We start from the raw sequence: 25,215 nt of genomic DNA on the forward strand, positions 1-25,215 counted from the left end.
CCCCTTTTTTTACAAGAGAAAAATTTATAAATATTTTATAATATTAATTGCGAAATGTTATGTACAATTAATAAAGAAGTAAAAACAATTGCGGTATGGTAATGTAATATGCTAAGAAATACATGAAATTCTAGATTTACTTTTAGTTTTACTTACACATGCATGTAATTTGTTTTTTTTTTGTATTTGTCACGTTATTCTGATAAATGAGTGCGAAGCTATCAGTAATAAGTATTTTTATGCGATCTTTTCCCCGTTTGACCCTTGCGTCGTATACTTCAAACTCATTTTTTAGTCAAACAAGCAGACAGGTTTTCCAATGCTTGAAACTTCGATCTCGAATGTAAATAGCTGTCACCTGTCACGTTACGTTTACTTTTACTTACGTAAATTGGTCTTGTATGCATCTTTGCAGGAACTTAGTAACCAGCGGCAAAAATGAAGTAAATAAAGTACAATGGTATATATGTATGTAACTCCATTGTTAATTTGTTTGGTTTTAGTTAATATAAATTGGTAGAAAAAAATCATCTTAATGATTCATTTTAATAAATTTTGATTAATTGTGGAATATTTCATATTATAACATTCATTTTTTCTTAAATTTAACTGGAAGGGAAGAACAATAATTGTCAGCTATTTCATATATTATAATTTGTTATACATATTATAGAATATATATAAATAATATATACTATATATATTATAAAATTATAAATATTATTAAATAATACAAATAGATTTATTTACGAAAATTTTTTCCTTTTCTTTGCTGTTTTTCACTTTCTTCTTCCAACTTCTGAAGCTCAAGCTCAAGTGCTCGTTGTTTTTTACGACTTATAGGTATTTTTGAAAGCCATGCTGTAATTACATATAATTAGAAAATGATAATATTTATAACAGCACACGAATACACACCTAAGAACGTGTCTTCTTCTTCGCGAAAAACAGGATCTTTCGAACTTAACGCGTTTATTAATTCCCCATGTGTCAGTGGATGAGTTCTTAGTTGCACTATTCGCTTTGTAGTCATTACCTACTTTACAACAATGTGCAATTGTTGTAATGAGAAAGATTATAAAAAATTTACGCGCAACAATTGTATAATAATAATAAGTAATTCTTTCGCCAATACCTCATTAATAGACGCCAATACCGTGCCAATAGTAAAACCATCGCAAATTTTAGCCATTACAGATGTGTCGAATTGTCTATTAATTCCAGGATGCTATAAATATAATTATATATCTACATACATGTCCTTTCCGATAAAAAATTAACGTGCATCGGAATTTATAAATTAATGAAAAAGTCATACTTTGTATATTAAATCTTTCCATATGAGAGACATAGATCCATAATCTGGTCTGGGAATATATATAATTTTATCATATGTTTGATATAAGAGTTTCTGATCTCCATCCCATGGTGAACTTGAAGTTCCAATAAGAATCACTCTATCTTCATTTGTAATACTTTTTACTAACTTAGGAAGATCTTTTTTTAGACGTTTTGGATCAGTTTTATCTGTCTTTGACACTTTTTTAACAAACGGCTTCTCTGCTCCTTCCATGAATATCACTGATGGTTGAAGCAAACGTGACACCTTCATGTGAAATGAATCTAGAATAAATATTCATTCTCTAATGTGTTTAATCATCTCTATCTTTCTTAGCGTACCTTTAATATTAAATGCATAAGCATAATTAATCCTGATTTGCCAGGATATTTCCCAGCTATGTTAGCTGGTGTAATATCAAATAAAGTGGCTCCAAGTTCTGTGCAAATTGCATTTACTAACATTTTTTTGCCACTGCCATGTGGACCAGCTATTAACACTGATCTTATTAGTGGTGTAAGTTCTCTAAGAGTATTGTTTCCCAAAGGAAGTATACAATATTCAGCTATCAACTGTCTTATGTCTCCTATTAATACATTTAATACAAAAATTATTACTGAAGGGATTACTAAAAGAACTTAAATCAGAATGGGGAATATAATATGTGACTATAGATTTAAATTAATATAAAATACTTAACCAAGTGCTGGCAAAGGATCCTTTCTTTTTTCTCCTAAATTATAATTTATGAAAGACTTTTCCCCTTTGAAATTACAAAGTGGAATTTCTTTATGTAACTTAATAATTCCTTGAGTTAACAGTTCTTCAAATAAAGATTCTGTTGTTCTATCAGGTGTCAAATCCTTTTCTTTCCTCTTTTTATTTTTTTTTCCACTGCGGCGAATTCTTTTTTGAGTTTTTTTAACACGTTTGCCTTTAAGACCTCTATCTCTGTCTAATGCATATTGTAATGCTTCTATGTCATCTTTAAATATGATAAAATTGTAGCGTCATTACTGTTTTTATATTTTGGTTATTGTAATGGTATAATTTACCTCTAAGTGCTTGGTCAACTGTAATGCGTACTTCATTTTCTACTTCCTTGATTGTTTTATTTTCTATCATGTCTAAATATGGTAACTGTGCCATATTTACAGCTTCATCTTTATTCTTCCATGTTTCTTGATATTCTTGATTAGCATGTACCAGCTCTGACAAAAAGTTGGAAGGAACTGACTTGAAACCTTGCTCAGTTTCCTCTTCTGATTGTTCAACGTCACTATCCTTCTTCGATTTTGATCTTTTAGATTTCTTGGATTCCTTTGATGATACTGCTGTTGATTTACTTATAGTGCTCTCAGTTCCCTGTATATATGGAATTACATTCTACTTCAACTTAGTTACATCAAAGAGTTATTGCTGATATAGAGCAGATTTGAAAATGCTGTACACTCAATACAAGTGTAAATACTAATTTTACCTGTCTGCTAAATATGACTCTAGATCCTCCACTCTCAGCAGATGGCAAGTCTGGAATTTTTCCTGTCTGTTGAAAATAAGTGTTTACCCAGTTTCGGACTTCACTCCTTATATTTTCTTCTATTATGGCGCTTTTTCCTTTACGAATTCTTTCTTTAGCTTCAACCACCAAATTTTCGTATAACTCTTGATATTTAATTTGTTTTTCATATCTCTCTTCTTTAACTTTCTCAGCCTGTCTAGCATTTTCCGTAATTTCTTGACTCGGTTGAAGCATACCTTTAAAAATAGACAAATATAAATATACATACACACTATTTATTATATATGCATCACTTATTATTTTAATAAAAAAAAAAAAATACCAATTAATAACATTTCTTCGAGACGTCGTTTCCGAATTTTGCATCTAGTTACGTATCCTCTCCAAACTTTTTGAATTTTTATTACAGCCGTCTTTTCGCACGATTCTTTTATCTTTGCATCTGCTTTAATCGCAGATTTATTCTTTATTTGACGAATTTCTTTCATAAATTGAAATCTTAATCGGCCTTGTCTAGCGCGTTCGTGAGCCTAACATTTGCATAGATAATATTTAAACGTACATTAATATACAAATAGTATTATCATTCTTAAAATCTTATATAAATTCGTACCTGTATAAGTCTTATCGCTTCGGATTCAGTCATATTTTTTGGTGGAACTACTTCATCCAAAACACCTATACCTTTTAAAATACTTTCTATATATTTCCGTTTTCCTTCGATCTCTTGTAAACACTCACGTCTAAAATATCTTGGAATTTGAATTTCAACTTCTTGCGGAGTAACGCTTAATTTTATTAAAATATCATCGAAATAACTATACTCTGAAAGATCTATTTCGACTAATTCATGTTTTAATTCTAAAATTCTACCAAGGCACGAGACTAACAATTGTTTCATTAATATTCGTTTTTGCGGTTGAATTATTTGATCGTAACACAATTCTAATTTATTATAGATAAGAATATATCTTACGTATAATTCCGAAACCGTATTATGAGCTTTTTTACGATCCTTTTGCGACTTAGCGTTTTGCAAATTTGTATCGATTTGAAGGAGTTCCTCCATATCAGTCTGCGCGCTTTTCCAAAGCTCGTTATATATCATACTTGACATAATCGAAATATCTTTTCTTTTCTATTTAAAAATAAAATTACAGAAAAATAAATCGAATGATAATGTGAACAAACACTTTGCTTTATTCGTCTTTCAGGATTGTTAGAAATCGTTGGTATCGTAGCAACCATCAATTAAACTAGCATGTAATACGTACAATTCTTTTAAAAATGCTTATTTAAAAATGGTTTTATATTTAAATACATATTTGTTATAAGTACATCTAACTTAATTTTTTTACAAGTGTTAGCATAATGTGTTTAATTATTTGTATAATCATTTTACAACTGTTTGAAATAGCTATGTTAAGTAAAACATGCGCTTATTTGAAGTAAATAAATATACAATTTTGCGACACATATAATGCAAAGATCTGGAACATGTTTACATCCTATAGAAACTCCTGTACAATCTAGTACAAGATAATTTTTATTAGATTTACAAGAAAAACAAATTTATACAAATATATTTCAATTCAAATTGTGTTTTTGAGTGCAACATAAAAGAGGGAGTTCGACGCAACCGGCTATTTTTGTAACTCGTAACATGCTTCAGAGCATTCCGGTTGCCTGTTTCAAAACGTCATCTTAAGTGATCATTTGTTAACGAAAATAATTTCTGTAAATACGGTTCATCACCGATTAAAGGTGGTGATGAGAAGAAAGCAATTGCAGTAATGGCGTCGGCATTGGAGCAATTTGTAAATAATGTGCGGACGCTCTCAAAACAAGGTACGACAGATGTTCAAACCTTCCTTATATTCTTATGAACCTAACCTCCAAGAATAATCCTAAAGGTTTATTAGAACGTTCTGCGTTACTCTATAATGATCCTTTCCTAGAAAAATAAGATTCGAGTTCACAATATTTTCTCATTGTGGTATCGAATAACTCATCCGTTTAATTTTATTCGGATCGTATATAAATCTGATTTCTATATTAAGTATATCTATGATTAAATCTTAAATATGTATATCAACATTTTTCTTTACAGCGCCATATAAACCTTTTCCTTAAATTGTTTAATATCAAGTGTATATAAAAAATATATGCATTTGTTAAATCAATATTCTATTGTAAATAAAATTATAATATTTTTGAAGTAATTGTTAAATAATATTATTCAATTGCCTTATGTTCCTTAGGTAATTTTAGAGAGCTGTCAGAAATAATAGCTAAAAGCACAGATGTTCTAATAAAAAATGGACAACATTTAGATAACGTTTTGGAAACCCTAAATCTGCAGGAACATTCATTAGGTATTTTGGCAGTATTATGTGTAAAATTTTCACTGCCTAATCCTAATGGTGCAAACAATGCTGATGCTTATAAACCACTATTTAATCAGGTTCAGGAATTTATCATTGGTTGTAATGGAGAACAAGTTAGATTTGCTTCTGATATATGTAAGTTTCTAACCTTTCTTCTTTTGTATTGGGAACCATTAAAATTATAATGAAACTATTTTTATAATTGATTTCTATCATTTACATTGTAGATGCAGAATTATGCCATTTATTTACTCAAACATTAGTTGAACTGCAAATACCATTGCGTGGTATTGAACTATTGTGCCGTGCAATACGTAAAATACAACTATTCGATAGCCAGCTTACTTCAATACATGCTGATCTTTGTCAACTATGTCTTCTCTCTAAGTGTTTCAAACCAGCACTTGAATTTCTCGATATAGATATTACTGGTATCAGCCAAGAGGAAGGACAATTTGATTCAAAATACTTTTTACTTTATTATTATTATGGTGGTATGATATATACAGCATTAAAGAATTATGATAGAGCATTGTACTTTTTTGAAGTGTGTGTAACCACACCTGCCATGGCAGTTAGTTACATTATGTTAGAAGCCTACAAGAAATATATTCTGGTCTCTTTAATTTTGCATGGGAAAGTTTTGAATCTACCTAGGTATACGAGTCAAGTAGTTAATAGGTACATGAAACCACTGGGTCAACAGTATCAAGAATTGGCTACAGCTTATCAAATGAATAGTTGTGAAGAAGTGCAGAATATTATCACCAAATATCAACAACTGTTTACAAGAGACCATAATATGGGACTGGTGAAACAAGTGCTCAGCTATTTATACAAGAAGAACATACAAAGATTGACAAAAACTTTTTTGACTCTTAGCTTAAGTGATGTGGCTAGTAGAGTTCAATTATCAGGACCTGCCGATGCAGAAAAATATATATTAAACATGGTAAATGCACTTATTATTTATTTATATATTTATTTTATATAATATATATTTATTATTTATATAAATAATTGTGTGTATATATGTATAGATGTTACATAAAGATGTTTTATATTTATAATCATAGATAGAAGATGGTGAAATTTTTGCAACAATCAATCAAAAAGATGGTATGGTAGTGTTTCATGATGATCCAGAAAAATACAATTCACCACAGATGTTGGCAAAATTAGAAAAAGAAATGGCAGCATGTATGGAATTGGACAAACGAGTTCTTGAAATGGAAGAAGAAGTTGTTCTTACACCGCAATATGTTCGAAAAGCTTGTGGACAAAATGATCAAGATGATCAAACACCTGGACCTGCTCCAACAAATGTAACAAATGTGCAAGGCCAATCTAAACATAGCACCTATTCCATGTAACATATACACGTCGTTGTGCGTTATCTTTATTAAAAAAGAGAAAAAAACGAAGTGAATCTTGTTGAAAACGAAGACTTGAACATTTTGAAGCCTGTTTTGGATGAAGATAAATGTCCGAAATTTGGCGAAACATAATCTATTTTGTACAAAATAAAAAGAACATTGCTATGTATCATTATACCCTTTCTGAATTTCTGTAAAAGTGAAGATTGATTACTAAGTTGTAAGCTATGAAGTGTCTGCAAGGAGTTGTAAACTCAAACATTCTTAATTTTCTAAGCCTTTTACAATTAATTTTTGTACAAAGTATACTATGCATAAAGAACGAAATTTAAAACTCTTTCCTAAGGAATTACTTAACATCTGAAGCAGGCTTTATGTGCAAACAATATGCAACAAAAACAAAAAAGATTGTACATGTTGTAGTTACAATATTGTGATACACAGCTACAAAATTACCACATTTTCAACATAAACTACATTTGATTCATGTATGGGCATTTTCATGGGAATTCATAAAAAAAACTTCATCAGTACTGATAATGCAACAATGACTCATGTACATACATTTCTCACAAAAAGGAAAGTGATGAAATACAAGTGTACTTATCATTTTCGAAAAAAAAATATCGCTCAATGCACAACTGTGCCAGGTAAGTACACTACGCTTTTCAGCTCAGTAAAAATCAGTTGTCAATATATATAGGGAATTTAATATACAAGATATACATTTATTATTGCGATTATTTTATTTCGAATTTAAAAAAAAATATTTGGGATAAATGTCCTAGATTATTATGGAAAATATTTCAGAATATTAATTATATTTTGTGCTAAACATTCTGGAATGTACAGATGTTTCTTTTTGAAACTAATGTTTGTAATATCACCATCTTTTTGTTAAATGATAGCTAAATATCCACAATCAGTTTATGGTGTATATTTATTTTTTATAGTTTTAAGCGCTTCTTTTTTTACATATAATAATATGATGAGACTTTATGATAATAATTTTTTTATTTCTGCAAAAACCAGTTGAAATATCTCTTCTTTACTTTCCAATCCATCAATGAATGTTATTGTCTTACAAAAATCATTGTCCTTCATTAATTCGTCTTTATGCTTTAAATATTCTGGCCAAACAACTTTTTCGAAATAGCCAGGAACATCTGGTGGATCGTATACTCTTCCTTTCCTTCTTTCCCAACATTCTTCTTTTGTTAATGTTATGAAATATTTACGATCACATAAATCTGAAATAACCTTACATTTGAAAAGTAAAAACCCATCTAATATTAATATATTTTTATTAACTGTTTCGTAAGAACTATTTTCTGTAGGTGACGATTCGATCAATTGTAAAACATCTGAACGCATTTTGTTCATATCCATACTGGTTATTACTTCCCAGTTTAAATGATTAAGTTCATCAATTTTTACATGACGTGGATCGTTTTTCGGTAAGAAATAGTTGTCTTGGTATATCACTACTGAGTTTTTTAACTCATTATGAAGTCGATTAGTTAAAGAAGTCTTTCCACTGCATGTTGCACCCGAAATACCAAGCACAAACCATTTCTTTGAAGACATTTTGAGTTTTTTCTAGTAATAATAATTTTACTTAAAATCTAGAATAGGTTAACTCATACTAGCCACGTACTAGGAACATACATATAAACAATGGCGGTCTAGTTACATAAGTTACATTAACTTTATTACTTAATCAATGATAAAATACACACAAGTGTGTCGTTTCTCAACACAATGTAGTTAGCAATATACAATATAATATTTTCATTTACATAAATCTTTTTATGTATATGTTACGAATCATGAAATTTACTTGATTTATTACTCGAAAAATATGGTTTAACGTGATAAATAGTAAACAATACTAATCCACCAATGAAGCATAAGCCAGACACTGCAGGAATTATTAATGCAATATTGTGAGAACCAAAAAACGATCGTATTCTATTATCATCTATGAATGGTAAACCAATAATCCATATAGTGTAATAGAGAAATAAAGAGGAAGTTAAAATTAATATCACTTTACCCCTTTTACGATCGCTATTAAACATTTTACATTTAACAATTTACAGTAGATTAAACATTTATCATATAAACGTGCAAAAAATAATATTGCTTTACAGATGAAATACAATTAAATGTCTTTATATATTGGTGACTACCATAATGCCATGTATACTAAGTAAAGTTCATTAATTGAAATTCATTTACCTAATATATAATTTAAGAAATATAAAATTATCATTACTGATCCACGTATTCTTTTTCGAATTTCTTAAAATCTTCTTCAGTAAATGCAGTGGCTTCAGGTTCCTTAGGTTTCTTTTCCTTTGGAATATATCTCTTTCTCAAAGCTCTGCTTAATAACTGATATAAAATTTTTTGATTAGTAAAATTTATTTCATGAGTAATTAAAAAATTTATGGAACTATACCTTATTTGTTGTATTTGGATCAATACGATTAGTGCTAAGCAATAAAAGCCTCTGTACATTTTCATCTGTAGGATCTACTTTTGCAGCTAATTTTTTTTGAGTTTCATAAACAGTTACTTTGCTTGATCGGCCAAGGATTGTTCCGAGATCTTAAGAAATATTTACTTTTCATTAGCTGATAAACGATAGATTAATCTTTTATTTCGAAGGTTATAAATACCTGTTTTATCGTTTTTAGAAAATATCCTGTGTTTTGGAGGGATCAGATCCAGCGAACCTTTATATTTTACGTGTTTTCTTTTCTTTTTTTCTATAAAATAAATATTTTGTGTAATATTAAATATATATTTATAACCTATACAAGTTAAAATGCTGGATAATAGAATATATACCTTGCTTTACACTTTTTTCGTAACCCAACAAATCAAGTCCTTTTCGTACAAGCGAATTTGACATATTTGTAAAATTTTAAATTAATTTTTTTTATGTATCATATGAAAATATCAAGTGTTAAATATCATTGTACACATACAGCTACAATTTACAATAGAATCGAAAGAAATGAACTATAAGTATGCCATCTATACAGGAAATATATTTGATAAGTGTGTAAAATACAGAACTTTTTATTTCATCGTTTTATGTTATTAATTAATATTATTTTTTAAAATCTTAAATTTTATTAATTTGTGTACTTTTCGAAATATAGATCATACTTTTTATTACTTTGTATATATAATTATTAAATATAATTTTGTTTTTAGACAATAATAACTTTTAAACATATAATTTGGAAATTTTTGTTATTTGTTCATTATAAATTGATGTAATTTATGAATCTTTTGGCAATAAACCGTGGATTCAAGAAGCTAAAGATCTCCTTCGAATAAAAAGATCGTAACACATTTGTATTAAATTTTAAAAAACATTGGTCGTATAGATAAATAATAAATGACGATTATAAAATAAAAATTTATTTTATACAACTTAAAATAATGTAAAATGTTTATTGTAACAGGTTGTAAATGCAGCTATTGTAATAGATAAAATAAATAATATAATACTAATGTTCTATAACTTGCTAATGCTTTATTCCTCTCAAACTGCTATTGCTATATTTTCTGTATTTAGTTGCACCTATACATAGAATTTTACTATCTGCGTTGTTTATCAAAGGATTTGTACTATATTGTCTGATCATAGTCTGAGTTAGTTGTCAAACATATTCGAATGTCAGCTGTACATATGTAATCGATTACTAATGCTAAAAAATTAATTTTCTAATTTCTGGATTTGTAAAGAAATTAGCAATAAAAAAGTTTACTTCTTAAACGTCAAAATGCACGACGCTTATGAAGAAACCTTAATATTAAATATTTCTGTTCAAATAGAATCTATGGCTGCGTACGGTAGGAACCATATAACCTTAAAACTAAAAATTTTTAACCCTAAATATATAATTTTATGTGGATATATTTAGCATTTTTTGGATATAAAATTATTTTTTATTGCATCTCTATAAAATGTATTTCTTGTTATTTATTTTGAATATATATTTAATTATAATATTTTTTTATATTTATATGCAAGTGTAGTGAATAATAGCAAAGTGTTTCAGATGACAATTTACTGATTGGAACAAGAGAGGGTCATCTTCTTATGTATAATGTACCATCTGTATTAGATGACAATCACAAATTAGAATTGTTACGTCATAGTAAAAACTTCAATAAAAAGCGTATCACTCAGATAGATGTTGTACCAGAGTATAACTTGCTTATAATTTTAACAGGTATTTTTATTTTGATTTTTTTAATCAAAAATGGTATACTTAATTTATTGTATCTTTTTGTAGATAATATAGTATGTATTCATGATTTAAACTCTCCAAACTTTCAACAACTTTATCAATTACAAAAGACTCGTGGTGCCACATTATTTGCTTTAGATATAAAACCAAATCAAATCGTAAATGGTGAAAATCAAACAGTTGTGCACTTATGTGTTGCTGTGAAACGTAAGCTACAATTATATAACTCAAGAGGAAAAAAATTTGAGACATTTAATGGTTTTGAATTAACTGTGCCAGATATTCCACGTGAATTATGTTGGTATGTGTTCCATGTTAGATACAAAATAATTTATGTATTCTGATAGAATAACAAAATATCTTAATTCTATCAAAGGTGTGGTGAAACATTAATTTTGGGTTTTCGTGGATTATCATACACAACTTTGAATTTAAATGGAAAAACCAAAGAATTATTTCCAACTGGAAAATCTCCTGAACCAAGTGTTACAAAATTGTCTGATAATTCCTTTGTACTAGGAAAAGACTCTCAATCATTTGTTATGGATACCAGAGGAGAACTGATTCAACATAATCCAGTAAAATGGTCTGATACACCAAGTGCATTAGGTATAGAATATATATAATTGCGTTAAAAACATTTATGTAATTCTTTCTTGAATTGTGTATAATAATATAAAAATTGAATTATTTTAGCTTGGGATGATCCTTATTTACTTGGAATTGTTCATGACAGATTAGAAGTATATACTATAGAGGGTTGTCTGCATATTCAAACAATAAAAGATCTAAACAAAGCTAGGCTTATATACAGATGCAAACAAGGGAAAGTTTTTGTAGCATCAATTAGTCATGTTTGGTGTGTGAGAGCAGTTGATGTAACACATCAAATTAGAACATTACTAGAGCAAACTCAGTTTCAGTTAGCAATAAAATTAACTGTATGTTAATAGTAGCTTTAATTATTTGCTTTGTTCTAATTTAATGAAATTTTAAAATAAAGTTTTTTGTTATTTTAGAGCTTATCCGATATAACAGAAGAAGAAAAACATAAACAAATATATAAAATTCAAACATTGTATGCTCATCATCTGTTTCGTAACAAAAGATTTCAAGAAGCAATGGATCAGTTCTTAAAAATAGGAACAGATCCTTATGAAGTGATAATGTTATTTCCTGATTTAGTTACACCATCTAGCAGTAATCCTGAAGTCAGTGATCCAACTTTGCCTAAGCTCCAAGACCATGATTTAGAAAAAGGTCTACGTGCATTAATAATTTTTCTTACTGAAGTTAGATATAAGTTAATGGGCGGTAATGCAAAATCCAAGGATAAGGATAACAATGAGGAAAAATCTGTAGTGAATGGAAAAAAGAATATGACAGCAGTAGCTACAGAACAATTATTAAAGATTATAGACACAACTCTGTTAAAATGTTATCTACAGGTAATTTAGAATTTCTAGCTTATAATAAGTAGTGTCTAATGTCAGTTAATTTGTGTTTATGAAACGTTTTTACAGACTACTGATGCATTGGTAGCACCATTACTCAGATTAAATCATTGTCATTTAGCAGAAGCTGAAAAAACTTTATTAATGCATCAAAAATATCCTGAACTTATTATATTATATCAAACCAAGGGACAACATAGAAAAGCATTGGAGCTTCTGGAAAAGCATGCAAAAGAGAATGATTCTAGTCTAAAAGGCACTGCGAGAACGATACAATATTTGCAGCAACTTGGTAAAGATCATATGGATTTAATTTTGAAGTTTGCTGGTTGGGTTTTGAATGAAGATCCAGAACAAGGACTTCGAATTTTCATGGAAGATATGCAGGTAATGCATATCATATAATGCTCTTCAATTCTTTTGTAAATTATATTTATAATTCCAGCAAGTTGAACTATTACCAAGACCGAAGGTATTGGATTATCTTCTATGTCATCACAAAGATTTAGTGATAACATATTTGGAATATGTAGTACATGTTTGGGAAGATACTAATCCTTTGTTCCATAATGTTTTAATACATCAATACAAAGAAAAATGTTTAGCGTGTATGAGTGAAAATGCTACACCAGCCGAAAAACAAACAGCCCAACATATAAGACAAAAATTGCAACAGTTTTTAGAAAAATCTACGCATTATACTCCTGAAACGATATTAGTACATTTTCCATTTGATAATTTGTTCGAGGAGCGTGCTATTATTCTTGGAAGACTTGGACGTCATCAGCAAGCTATTTCAATATATATTAGTCTTCTTAATGATATAGCAAAAGCAACTGAGTATTGTTATAACGTATATACTAGATATCAAAGTATGTGTTAACTGAAGCATTAAAACTATCTATTTACAAAAACGCGCAATTACTTTTTTATTTCTAGATCAAGAAATTGTAGATAAACAAAAACAATCCGATGGAGCTGATGAAGTCTATGTAATGCTTATTCAACAATTGTTGAAACCCGACGATAAAGGAGTTTTAATCACAGGTAAAATTTCGACGTGTGCGATATTATGTCCATTTTAAGATAACAGTTAATAGTTAATATAATAATATATATAATATATTAAATATTATAAGAAACACATTATAGGATGTATCCCAGAAATGCAAAGAACAACAGAGCCTGATTTGGAAATGGCACTTGAGCTGCTTGAGAAGCATGCATCAAAGATAAATCCACTAAAGGCATTAGAGCTTCTGCCTGATACAGTTCCTATAGGTAGAATCAAGTACTTTTTAGAAGTCAGTTTGCAGGAAAAATTAAACACTGCAAGAAGGATACAAGTATTAAAAGGATTACTTTACGCTGAACTCTTGCAAGTACAAGAGCAGCGTATGCATTATGAATCACAGAGCGTTCTTATGACGGAATTCAATATATGTCCAGTGTGTAAAAAGAGATTCGGCAATCAGAGGTCAGTATTTAAATACTATATATAGAATAATATTGACTGTGATTGTCGTACAAAGAAGTTACTATATCAATTATTTTTCAGTGCGTTTGCGAGGTATCCGAATGGCGATATTGTACATTATTCGTGTCAAGATCGTAAGGCATAAGCTATATCTAGTTAAAAAATGTATTTATATTAATTATTAAGTGATGTAAAATGTACATTGTGACGTCCTTCTGCTTATAATATGTATATAAATGTATACATTTTCCATTTACCTTTCTATTTATATTTGCTGTGATCTGCTTTTAAATTTATTTTTTATTGTAATACCATTTAATATTTTTATCTTTAAGAAGAAATGTCAAAAAATTAATTTAATTACATTATATATACATACATGTTATTTTCAAGACACAATTATAAACAATTAAAGAAATATTATTTTTCAATTCTTCAATTTCAAACGTTTGAAAAATATCAAATAAAGATGTTCCAATAATTAATTTTGAATTAGGGAATGATGAAACGTAACGAAAGAACGAATGCGATTATTTATACTGTACATGTATGTTTTACTCTTTTATTTAGAACTTTCTGCTATATTTAATATTTCTTGAATATTCAAAATAAATTTTCTCTCGTAATTGAATGGTTGTCATATAAATTTTCGTAATAATGTGTAACGGAGAGGATGGGGCGTGCCCGGTCCAGAATATGGGTAAACGGGACTAGTGATGTCATAAGCTATCTTGTATTCCTACGCCGGCTGTTACAAGGCAGGTACGGTACCGATACAAGTGCACTTGTAAACGTTTTAATCATATAAATTTGTGCAATAAAAGGTCAAATGTACTTACTTTCTTAGTTACTCTCACGAAAAAATCATATTATAGATATTAAACAAAAAATTGCTATTCATACATTTTTAAACGATATAAATATATAATGAAGTAACTACATTAATAAAACTTAATAGGAATATTTTCTTATTTCGTAAATTATTAACGCATAATTTTATAAAGACTCTATAATTATAAGAAGTAAATTTGTTTTCAAGACAATTATTTAACAAGTATTCTATTGGTTATAAAATGTATGTTATCCAAAAACAATACATAAGAAGAAGACAATGCACAAGGAAAACGATTATTTGTTTATTCCACAACTAAATGATCAATACACTTATATTAATAAAAATAAAAAAAATGCACATCTTTAGCATTTTTGAAAATGATTTACAATATTCATTCCGATGTAACATTGTTAGCCGATAATTAAACGAATGTTTAAAAAATCATTTCAATTGTTCATAGAACTACCAGAATAATTCAAATGAATAATTCGTAATTTTTCATAAAAATTCTACAGGTTTAAAATGGCACATTTTTGGGGGCATTTTCCATGATTTGTTACGAAGTACACGGATAATTTTATCTTTCCTTTACATTGTACCTTTCATTTTCATTTCTTTATCGTTAAAAATATCATCCTACGAAAATTATACATCGGTTTGCTGCAGACATTCATAATGTTACGCGTGCTTCTTATTGGTGGATGAGAACTGGGACTAGCTACGCTGGCGTAGGTCGACGCCGTATGCGCTCAGTCAGTTGCGCGCCGGTCGAGTGTGTGGATGGATTTGTGTGGATCGTTATCGGTGGTTTTTGGTGTACATCGGCAGGTTTTTATGCGAGTACTGGGATAAAACGTTGTCGCAGGGTATCCTCACGAGAAGGTATGTACACCATTTCCTCTGGTTTCAGTTCGAAAACACGAAAGCGATCAAGTTTTACGATCGGTTGTCTCGTGACGGCTCGGACTTTACAGATAAAAATGGCGTGTGCCGCCTTAGCTTCCCCGATTTCTCCTTACTTTTGAATCGTTACACACCATTTCGTTACACGTATCTTTTGACAGCGCTCGAACGACACTCATATTCCAATGGTACGTGAGATCGTTTGTCATTTATCGTAATCGCTTCACTTTTTACAATTTCTTCGGTCAAGTGCTGCATTGATTCTAGTAATAACGAACCTGTGCCCACTGTGCTATTAAATAAGCTATTTCGTTTCACCTCCCAGATGTAAGAGCATTCGTAATCTTCTTACTTTTATGTATAGCTCTAAAACTGTATGCAGTTAAGATACAAAACTTTTATCAAAGAAATGAAAATGAAAGATACATAATGTAAGAAGAAGTAAGATTATCTATGTATCTTATAACAAATCATAGAAAATCCCTTAAAAATGCATCATTATCAATCTAAATTTCTATGAAAAATGATGGGTTGGTCATTTGGATTATTATGGTAGTTCTAGGAACAATTCGCTTGATTGTACGACGAATATTTCTGTTAATACCACGAATACCCGTTATTTCTTTTGAAGTAAGATCATTGTGCTTTCGGGTTCGCATTTATAGCTTCTTTAATTTCCGCTACATGGTGTCCCCTGAATGGTTTTGTTCACCTGTCAAGACGCCCTATCTGTCGGTGACCTAATTTTGCTCTCCACTGAAAATCTGTCAAGCATTGTACCATCGTTCGCCGGAATATCAGACTACTTGTTTGCCGTATAAAATCGAACGCCGTTTTCATCGCTGACCTAAAAAATATACGCGCGGTGTTTTGCAAATGAGTAACGCGAAATATTCAAGATTTTAAAGATACGTGTTGGAATAAATTTTACGCTCTGTAGTTCTTATGGTTCGTCATTGTATTCTACGTTGAAAAATAATTCCTTGGAAAAGTTAACCGAAGATAATCTAATCATTTAGAAGTGCGTATTCGGGGCTGTTTTATCTTGATAACACAGTAAAATGGACATTTGACGACGATCGTGTTTATACTTCGTTTCAAAATAACTTTTGGAAAATGTCATGCGTGCGAAAAGTGTAGACGTATAAAATTCAAAAATATCCATACCTGTGATATAGATACCGGTGAATAATTTTTATTTATATTTACCCGGAACTCGTACCAACATTAATAAAAATGATCCAATCACGCGGCATAGTTATTTAATTGGTGACGGTGTTATAAATTGCCAGTTCGTTCGGTATAAATGATTTCGTCATGATACCGAATTCGGTGCTGAGTCATTGTCAAAAACCTTCCAATCGTTCGTAAAATATTATAATAAATTTTTACACACAAAATATTAGGAAATTATTATATCGATTCTAACCGTATATATCTATACATACCGTTTTTATGTTTATGACATTCGAGACTGGCATAGTCGATACATATCTCGAATCGAATATCTCGAAACTTTTAACCTCTAGTTAAAACGGTTTCACAATTATAAATGATAAGTTAACATCTACAAAAGATTATATATTACATAAAATATTAGTAACGTGGAAATAATAGTAATAATTGTTTGATAAATCTAATTTTTGATTCAGTAATAGCTGTTGGTTCTCTGTAAGTGTTGTGTTTACAGTTACGTCACCGTTGCCGGGCTTGGGCGTGTGCGCGTCTTCGGCATAAATTAATAAATTAGTGTCGTGCCGATCGCTTCTTCCGGATTACGTTTTCGGCGACATCTGCCTGTTTCATTCAAACCGGAACAATGCTCGTGCGTTAAAACGTTACGTTGCGCAAATGATATATAATTGCACGGAGGTAGACACTTATCTTATTATTATAAATAAATTTATACAAAATTCGATACTTTTTGTTGACAGAATTTTGTGAAATAAATCCTTAAGTGATCATACATACTATACACCATTTATGGTTATCTTCTTATGAATCAGTCTAACGACTAAATATATTAGAAATTTTTATAAATATATTAAAGATAATGTACATATTATATATATATAATATTATATTATTATAGTATAGTATAGTGTATATATACAGCATTCTCTCGTTTCCGGTATTTGCTACAGTTCCCGTACTTGGTAACGTGATCCGGTAATTGTTTGAAGCAGTGTAAACATTTTTTGCTAGTGGTTCTTAGAAAATTTTTACCTTACATCAAGAGTGGTCTCTTGACAAAGTCTTTGGTAATCATTGTATAATCATTGGTAATCATAATTGCTTAAGCATGTTTTCATTCGTTCAATGCCCTACAGAATTTAGGGAATCTTTTTAGAAAGTGGAAAAGGCCCTAGAATGTAAAGGCTGCATTGTGATCATTGGTATTATTTACTCATGGTATAGTCGTTAGTTTTAATGGACGTCTCTCAAATGTGATGGTTCAGAAGCGAACATTGATGCATTTTCAAAGAAGTTGTATGTAAATTATGTTAGCGTATGATGTCATCAGTCGGTATAGTATATATGTACTCGTGAATATGGTTATTTATGATCAACACTAGGACACTCTTGCACAATTGAATTGATATTATTAGTGAAATTTTACAAGTTATAAATTACCAATGTTAACAACATTAATATCCGAGTATAAAGTATGTACTTGTTAAGACTAGATAGATCTAGTTTAAGCAGCGGGTTAATTGTCGAATATGAATTCTATTAATAAACGACGCAAATTTAATGGTACTGCTTCGGAAAATTGTATTTCTGTTAAATTCAGTCAGACCAAATTTATACTGCTTCGCTGTAGACAAACAGCGTAAATTCGTTTTTATCGTCAATTTAAATATAAATATTATTTTTAGATACTAAGATAAACATATTTGCAGATACTATAGGCATGTTACATTGTCGTGTTCCTGGAGGACAGATTACATTGCTTCCTTCTAAAAATACCCAAGGGACGTTTTCAACTTTTCTGCCCTGATTGGCGTATCCATACGTTTATCATGCGCCATAGGGAAACGATATTGCGGCGTAACATTTAATAAGTGCGGGAGCACATACATATACATGTACTAAGGACATTGCACCGCGCTCATCAATTTTCCAGCTTCCTTTCAGCGTGTACCTTTCTATAGACGCGTTACCTAATTCCTTGCATAATTACGATCATATCGTTATTTAACGATGGATCGAAACTGAATTTTTAGATTCGCGAAACTGTCACATTTTCTGGGATTTCGAGACCCTGGAAGCTCAGAATGCTTATTTTTTTCTTTTTTTTTCCCGAGGAGAAATTTTGTCAGGAACCTAAAATCTTAAGAAATCTTTGTCAGAAAATCGAATTGTTTTTGAAGGCGAACTGCAGTATAATTAAATTTTTATGTTTTACTGTTTCGCAATAGAAATTGTGAAATTATACGTGAACTCGATTTCATTATTATTAATAAAAATAACATAAACTAAAATAAATTCGTAAGTTTTGAGGAGTTTCCAGTGTTACGTCTCCAACTCTTATCTGATTAATTATCTAGTTTCATTTATAGTTAAGATTTTAAGATCGTTTCACTGTTATGCAATTCGTATTTTCTCACGCAGGAAACTAACTGTACACGACGAGATGGAGATAGTTCGTGAATGGAATATTCCAAATTCCCGAGTTTCTTGTGCCACTTACTGGCACAGAGTGGATATTTACATTACATATATGTATTATATTATGTTACTTATAGGTCAGTGGGAAATCATATAGCGCGCAAAAGGTATAAAATATTTTGTAATCCTTTGTTTCATGTATTATTCATCAACGTTAAAGCGTACTTATTATCTTGAGGTGATTCTTAAATTACACGGTTCGTTTCTTTGAATAGGTTTCGTAGAAAGCTCGTAAAACAGCAATGGGCACGAAATTTATTTAAATTCGATAACATCTGCAATATCCGAGCAACAGAATTGCGTTGTTGATTTTTTCTTTTCCCCTTTTTAAAATGCCGTAAATTCACTCTTTTTATGCTTTGCGGATTCAGTTGATTTACATTTTCATTGTGTATTGTAACAGAATGTCGAAATTTTCTTGACTGTAATAGTAAATAGAATTCATTTTTTCGAAAAAGTAAAACCGTACAACGTAATCGTTTTTTTTTAAACGCACGATGAGGATTCGTAGATCGTAAATTGGCACGGAATCTCTAATTAAATAATTCTACAAATTAATCACGTTTTTCTTCTCTATTTACGTAGTTACATATTCGTAGTTTTTTTTTCGTTGTATCTTAAATTAATCTTCTTATCTTTTACTTTTATCCCTTTATTTTTATTTTTTTCACAATTTGCTAATTGCCATTTTTATCATTTAATGTATGTTTATTTATCTTTCTATAATATTTTTGTATGGAGCTTACGATAAACGATATCGTAATATCGTGGCAAAAATAATTGTACAATATAGATTTAAATTATGTAAAAATTAAATTATGCAAATTATGTAAATTATGTAATATTATAAACAAATATTAACTGCATCTTTAACGCAATTGTGTGCTCGATAACGTCGCCACTCCCTTATTGCTTTTGTTTTTCCTTATCTAAAGAAACTAGTTCTCGAGATGCGTCGCCGATCCAGCTGCGTTGAAGTTTTTATCGCGCGATCGGCTAATTAACCGATGTTCGATTTCTTAATTGAAACTGGTGTAAAACGACGGGAAAGTTTTTGTAACTGGAAACATGGATACTTTGAACAAAAGTATTTAGTATATAGATTGTATATAGTAGATAGGTAAAAGTATATAGATTGAACAAAAGATATTTCCACTTTTTCCTCTCGAATCGCGCGCCGTTATTATCTACGGTAGCTACATATCATCGAACCTACGATATTTTCTCTATTTCGTTGTTCTCTCGATTCGTCGCATCGTTCTAGCGATGAATCACGCCCGGTGTATTTATAAGCGGGAGGATTTTTCATTTTGCGGGGACAGAATTAAACGAAGACGTCGATCTATTTCGAAAGTTGTTCTTCCTTTGATTAGCTACTCTTTTATCGACGAGTTTCGCCGCTAAACTATTTATAGTCTCGTTTGAACGGATCTAGCCTTTTTGACACGAGAGAAAACAAAGTTGGGAAATTAGCATTACACGCGCTTTCATATCATTTGTCTAAATTATTTACAATTCGAAAGAATCTTCTCTCGCGATCCACGCTGACTGTCTTGTTTCTTAAATTCAACTATTTCCAAGTTATACCAAGTCAACCGATCATCGACCTAACTACGATATTATACATCGACCTAACTACGATATTATTGAAATATTTCCTACTCAACGAAACTTCTGCAATCTATTGCACGTATGCTCCTAATTAGAAAATTATTTCTAAGCTATCCGATACAAACGCATTCGACGTTCTCTCTAGTTTCTCAAGTTTCTCGAGCTCGATGAATTTCGCTTTCTAACGTTTGCTAGCCAAAAGCGATCGCCTTGAGTTCGACGTGCAAATTTTCGGCCGCGGTTTTAAGTGGTAAACGATGCGTTGTAGCAAATGGCGTTCAAGTAAATGACGGAGGTAACCAAGTCGGCCGACAGCGGATTAACGTAAATGCGGACGTGACGTAGTTTCGTCCACAGCGGTGGACTACTAGTCGTGCTCTATGCACCAGCTTCCATAGCCTTAATCGAGGCATTTTTTCGGCCTTCGTGCACCGTTCGATTTATTTTCTCATCCGCCGAAAATACGTGGCCGGCCACGAGTATGGGAACGGGTTGTTAAATTAATTTTAGAATAAATAATTTCTGACAGCAACAACTCGAAAATTTCACCACGTCTAAGAATATAATAGCGGTAGTTAAGGGTACCGAGTAGCTGAAGCGTTTTTGTAAATAGCGCATCATAGAGCGAAGATGTTTATTTTTACTATGAGATCGTTTGCACGGAACAGTCGGTATAACTGTATTTATTGATCTCCACGAGCTTGCTTGTACGCAGACGGGCGCGCGAGGATCGAATCTGCTTTTCTGAATCCCTACAAGTTGCAGGTTTTTGACCTTTCCATGCTGCACGCCGAGTCATCCTCGATAAATAGGAAAACACGCCAGCTGCCAAGGAATTTCAGATCCGAGCGCGACGATAATCGGGTCCACCGGAACATACCATGCACGTGGACATATTTTGTATCGGGCTCGTCGTCTGATCCACGCGAATCGTTAAACGCAACTCGAAGATCCGATGTGAAATTGCTGGGGTGAAATTGTTAGGGGCGAGGTCAAATATTTGATACATGAGTTGAAATAGATAGATGCTGGCACGAGCAATCGAACACTTTGAGTTATATGGGAGGCAACAAAGACCCTTATCTAATAATTTCGCAAGCAATTTTGCGAGTTGAAGAAACATCTGTACACGAAAGTTATTCGATTCTCGTACCGAGTAATGTTTATTGAAGTAATTTTTATTCTGTACAGCCACGACAATGTACAAGGTAACAGTTTTTACTTATTAATTCATTTTTATGAGAAATATCTTTGAATATTTACTTGCATTAATGATTTGATAGAATCTAGGACGAATTAATTAACACGACCTTTCTCGCTATTCGATTCACCCAGTTTAGGTATCGGAGTTCCGGATCGCTGAAAATAGTTTCACTGGTCCAATATTGGATTCTGTGGCACGCAATTCGGTAGCCAAAAAAGGAACGAAAACAGACCACGGCTGTGAATATTTTCACCATTTTCCCATTTTCAGCATATCGAAGTTTCAAGCTCAAGGATTGGATAAATCGAAGCATAGATACGTTTAATACACGTATGCTCGTACATTTAAATATACGCAAACCAGAGACCTCCAATTTTTACGAATATTAACTCTGCACGTTGAAATATCTCGTGGTCGAGTACGAACAGTTACTATGATATAATGAAGTTGCGAATTGGAGTGTTAAACGATGCTGTCATACCCAGGCCTATTATAGCGCTCTGTTCTTTTCGATTCGAATCGAACATGGCAAAAGTTGCGGTCCGTTTTTTCTCAGGCTCCTCGAATATCAATGTATTTCGATCTTACTTTAATTTCAATCGAACGAAGAATAGTTTTGATATTTTGAAAAAATCCGAGCGAAAATGAAATCCTTACCACTACGATTAATCCTGAAATTTAGGAAATTGCCGAGGACATTTGCCTCGAATTTAAGAAATTATTCAACGATAGGAAAATACGATTTGATCGAAGATAATTTGAACGCTTCGAATAGCGAAGCTAATTTTTTTTTGCTCAAACACCGGGTATCGATTTTACAACCTTACTATAATACGGAGGCTACTATACTTGGTCTACTCTGTATTCGACTGATCGCATCGTCTAGTCTCGCTCTTAACCTCATTAACCAATGGACCCCTCTTCCGAGTCGAATAAAGTCGCATTGTTGACGGCCTCCGCTGCAGCCGGGGACAGTGGAAATCAGGTCGCCCCCCAGCCACCTCGATTTTCATCGTTCATTGTCCCTCTGTATTCGTTATACCTCGGTTATCCCACTTACTGAGTAATCGCGTGGCAAATAATCCAGAAGCACAGAGATTAATTCCACGGAGGTCGTGACTCGAAAAACTTTAATGCCAAAGCGCTTCACTAACGTCTGTCTTATATACTTTGATAATTATCAATGTCTCATTCACCTTACCGGTTTCCATGATTATTATACATGTTGTCGGCGATGCGATTCTGAACAACTTGTTTGTATACATATGACTGATACTCGCGATAAACTATCGCTACCGTCACACTGAATTCTACGCGTAGTACAGAATATAGAACTGCGTATATAATTGTACGTACGGCCGTGACAGCGTGTGCGCTAATATTAGCAGCCGGATAAAATAATATCTAACCCGTACCTAATCTGTATCTTTTGTTTGTAGTTTAAGTAGGTTTGGGTTAAATGTCGTTTTGCCAGACGGCGGCCAACTAATACCAGGGCAAACGCTGTCACGGACTCGTAATTATACAGGCAGAGTTCACTGTAGTGGTATCGACAGTTTCGCCTATGTCTGGGAAACTATGGCCGAGCGGTGGTTATACGTATGGGGAAGAGTTGTTCGAAATGTCGATTTCTACAGGGTGTTAAAAAATCATCGAAATCGGTGGGATGCACGAGATACCGATAATCCGTATACGTATCGTCGTTTTTCTCTACTTTTCGTTTTCCGGTGTTTACCAATTCGGCGAGTAAGCGGCTCGAATAAAAACAACGGTCACTGTCCGGTGTGAACGGTTCGTCTTCGACCAAATATAATGTACTTTTCGATGTACCGCAGAATTTTATGTATGTAATTAGTTCGTACGCGTCGTGAAATGGGAAAGGTTGAAAGTCATCGAGATATCCTGTTATTGCCTTTGAACCGGCTAAAGGAAGTGGTATTATTTCGAGCCAAGTTGACGCGGTTCAAAATAATAACCAAGTCCTTTACGTTCTCTCGAGTGTATCGTAGTAGTACTTGCCGGGTAGTACCTCTCTGGGATAGTTGTACGCAGGTACAAGCAGGATATACATACTAAATGTACCGTGTGGTTATGCAAAAAATGGTCGATCAAAGTCCCTAACCGTTTCTCATTTCATCTCGTACTTTCCAATTATGCTACGGCTATTTTCGTCTGACATTTAAGTATTGCCGAACTTTCATCTACAGAGTGACCATCGATCACACTCTTGAGCTAATCAACTGATCGATTAGAATCGATTAGAATCGTAGATATGTTGCAAATACGAGTTAGAATGTCTATGCGGTCTTTGTAATCGAGCTTTCCTTTTTCCACTTAGGAAGATTAGAAAGATTACCGTCATCGATAGACTCGCGAGAAAGTGTCAGATTAAAATTAATTCTTGAATATATCAGAGCGAGTTGCTCTTTGTTACAATTTTGGACGATCTTGCCGCGTCCTATGATTTTGAAAGATACTTGAGCTGGAAATTTTTGTTATTCTATCCTGCTCTACTCGAGGCAGGACTCGCTAAAGGAGATTTTTGCGTCGGTAACGATGCACCGTATTCGCTCGCGTCGCAGTTAAAGAGACTAAAGAGGAAGAATTAATTAAAACTTCATTCCATTTCTCATTCTCGTGACGCTACTAATTCGTAGTCATATGAGAGTGTTATTAAAATAAAAGTTAAGAGAATATTTGCATTTGGTTAATTAATACGCGAAAGCCATAACAAATACGATGATTTTATATAGTCGCACACGCTACAGTGGTTCTAGCGTGTAACTCTACAACCGCAGTCTTTCGGTCTTCTTCCATCCAATTATATTTTTCTAACGTTGAAAGATATCTGTAGATCTTGTGAAAATACGAAAAACATCTTACTCGTACGCATGATTTCTCGTTTTGGTTTCACGCGAAACGTCTTAGCACTCTACGAATTCTTCTTCATGTGAAAATATAGAAATTAAGTAATCAAACTTCGCGATAGACTCGAGAATGTTACAAACGGTTATTCACGATGGAACACCCGGTATATAATATATATCGTAAACATTGGCGCCACGGTGACTCCGCTGGAAAATCAATAGCCTGGCTGTGTTCGTGGCGAGTGGTAAGTTCATCTTACCTTCAGCGTTGCGGCGTTTGGGTCTATATCGTGC

The 25,215-nt window shown here is 31.9% G+C and overlaps 7 protein-coding genes across 11 annotated transcripts in view; 3 read left to right on the forward strand and 4 right to left on the reverse strand.

Annotated features, from left to right (window-relative positions):
* Positions 1 to 637: 637 nt before the first annotated feature.
* LOC126865421 (dynein regulatory complex protein 11) lies at positions 638 to 4,380 on the reverse strand. Its single transcript, XM_050617887.1, has 10 exons — positions 3,475 to 4,380; positions 3,184 to 3,391; positions 2,820 to 3,097; positions 2,395 to 2,704; positions 2,040 to 2,324; positions 1,681 to 1,925; positions 1,319 to 1,606; positions 1,136 to 1,228; positions 919 to 1,036; positions 638 to 861 (listed from the first exon to the last, which is right to left on the reverse strand). Exons 1-10 carry the CDS (start codon positions 3,976 to 3,978, stop codon positions 743 to 745), a joined length of 2,448 nt encoding a protein of 815 aa, XP_050473844.1. The 5' UTR covers positions 3,979 to 4,380; the 3' UTR covers positions 638 to 742.
* A 134-nt stretch (positions 4,381 to 4,514) lies between these two features.
* On the forward strand, positions 4,515 to 6,672 carry LOC126865431 (COP9 signalosome complex subunit 3). The gene is made up of 4 exons (XM_050617913.1): positions 4,515 to 4,709; positions 5,123 to 5,383; positions 5,476 to 6,200; positions 6,325 to 6,672. Exons 1-4 carry the CDS (start codon positions 4,655 to 4,657, stop codon positions 6,619 to 6,621), a joined length of 1,338 nt encoding a protein of 445 aa, XP_050473870.1. The 5' UTR covers positions 4,515 to 4,654; the 3' UTR covers positions 6,622 to 6,672.
* An 874-nt stretch (positions 6,673 to 7,546) lies between these two features.
* On the reverse strand, positions 7,547 to 8,223 carry LOC126865442 (nicotinamide riboside kinase 1). The gene has a single exon (XM_050617933.1). The coding sequence runs from the start codon at positions 8,209 to 8,211 to the stop codon at positions 7,621 to 7,623; it is 591 nt and encodes a 196-aa protein (XP_050473890.1). The 5' UTR covers positions 8,212 to 8,223; the 3' UTR covers positions 7,547 to 7,620.
* Positions 8,224 to 8,313: 90 nt separating this feature from the next.
* On the reverse strand, positions 8,314 to 8,705 carry LOC126865446 (uncharacterized). Its single transcript, XM_050617939.1, has one exon. The coding sequence runs from the start codon at positions 8,703 to 8,705 to the stop codon at positions 8,445 to 8,447; it is 261 nt and encodes an 86-aa protein (XP_050473896.1). The 3' UTR covers positions 8,314 to 8,444.
* A 43-nt stretch (positions 8,706 to 8,748) lies between these two features.
* On the reverse strand, positions 8,749 to 9,663 carry LOC126865445 (active regulator of SIRT1-like). Its single transcript, XM_050617938.1, has 4 exons — positions 9,481 to 9,663; positions 9,309 to 9,398; positions 9,089 to 9,237; positions 8,749 to 9,021 (listed from the first exon to the last, which is right to left on the reverse strand). Exons 1-4 carry the CDS (start codon positions 9,542 to 9,544, stop codon positions 8,899 to 8,901), a joined length of 426 nt encoding a protein of 141 aa, XP_050473895.1. The 5' UTR covers positions 9,545 to 9,663; the 3' UTR covers positions 8,749 to 8,898.
* Positions 9,664 to 10,220: 557 nt separating this feature from the next.
* On the forward strand, positions 10,221 to 14,663 carry LOC126865419 (vam6/Vps39-like protein). The gene is made up of 11 exons (XM_050617885.1): positions 10,221 to 10,497; positions 10,707 to 10,880; positions 10,944 to 11,199; positions 11,275 to 11,507; positions 11,595 to 11,839; positions 11,918 to 12,346; positions 12,422 to 12,739; positions 12,798 to 13,224; positions 13,292 to 13,399; positions 13,505 to 13,829; positions 13,911 to 14,663. The coding sequence occupies exons 1-11, from the start codon at positions 10,428 to 10,430 to the stop codon at positions 13,972 to 13,974; spliced, it is 2,649 nt and encodes an 882-aa protein (XP_050473842.1). The 5' UTR covers positions 10,221 to 10,427; the 3' UTR covers positions 13,975 to 14,663.
* Positions 14,664 to 15,391: 728 nt separating this feature from the next.
* LOC126865415 (spectrin beta chain) overlaps positions 15,392 to 25,215 on the forward strand; it is a 40,309-nt gene continuing 30,485 nt past the window's right edge. For all 5 annotated transcript variants that reach the window (XM_050617869.1, XM_050617870.1, XM_050617872.1 and 2 more), the window contains exon 1: positions 15,392 to 15,546. The gene's annotated coding sequence lies outside the window, so the exon portion shown is untranslated. The remainder of the gene's footprint in view (positions 15,547 to 25,215) is intronic.

Source organism: Bombus huntii, chromosome 5 (genome assembly GCF_024542735.1).
Source record: "Bombus huntii isolate Logan2020A chromosome 5, iyBomHunt1.1, whole genome shotgun sequence".
NCBI classification, from domain to species: Eukaryota; Metazoa; Arthropoda; class Insecta; order Hymenoptera; family Apidae; genus Bombus; species Bombus huntii.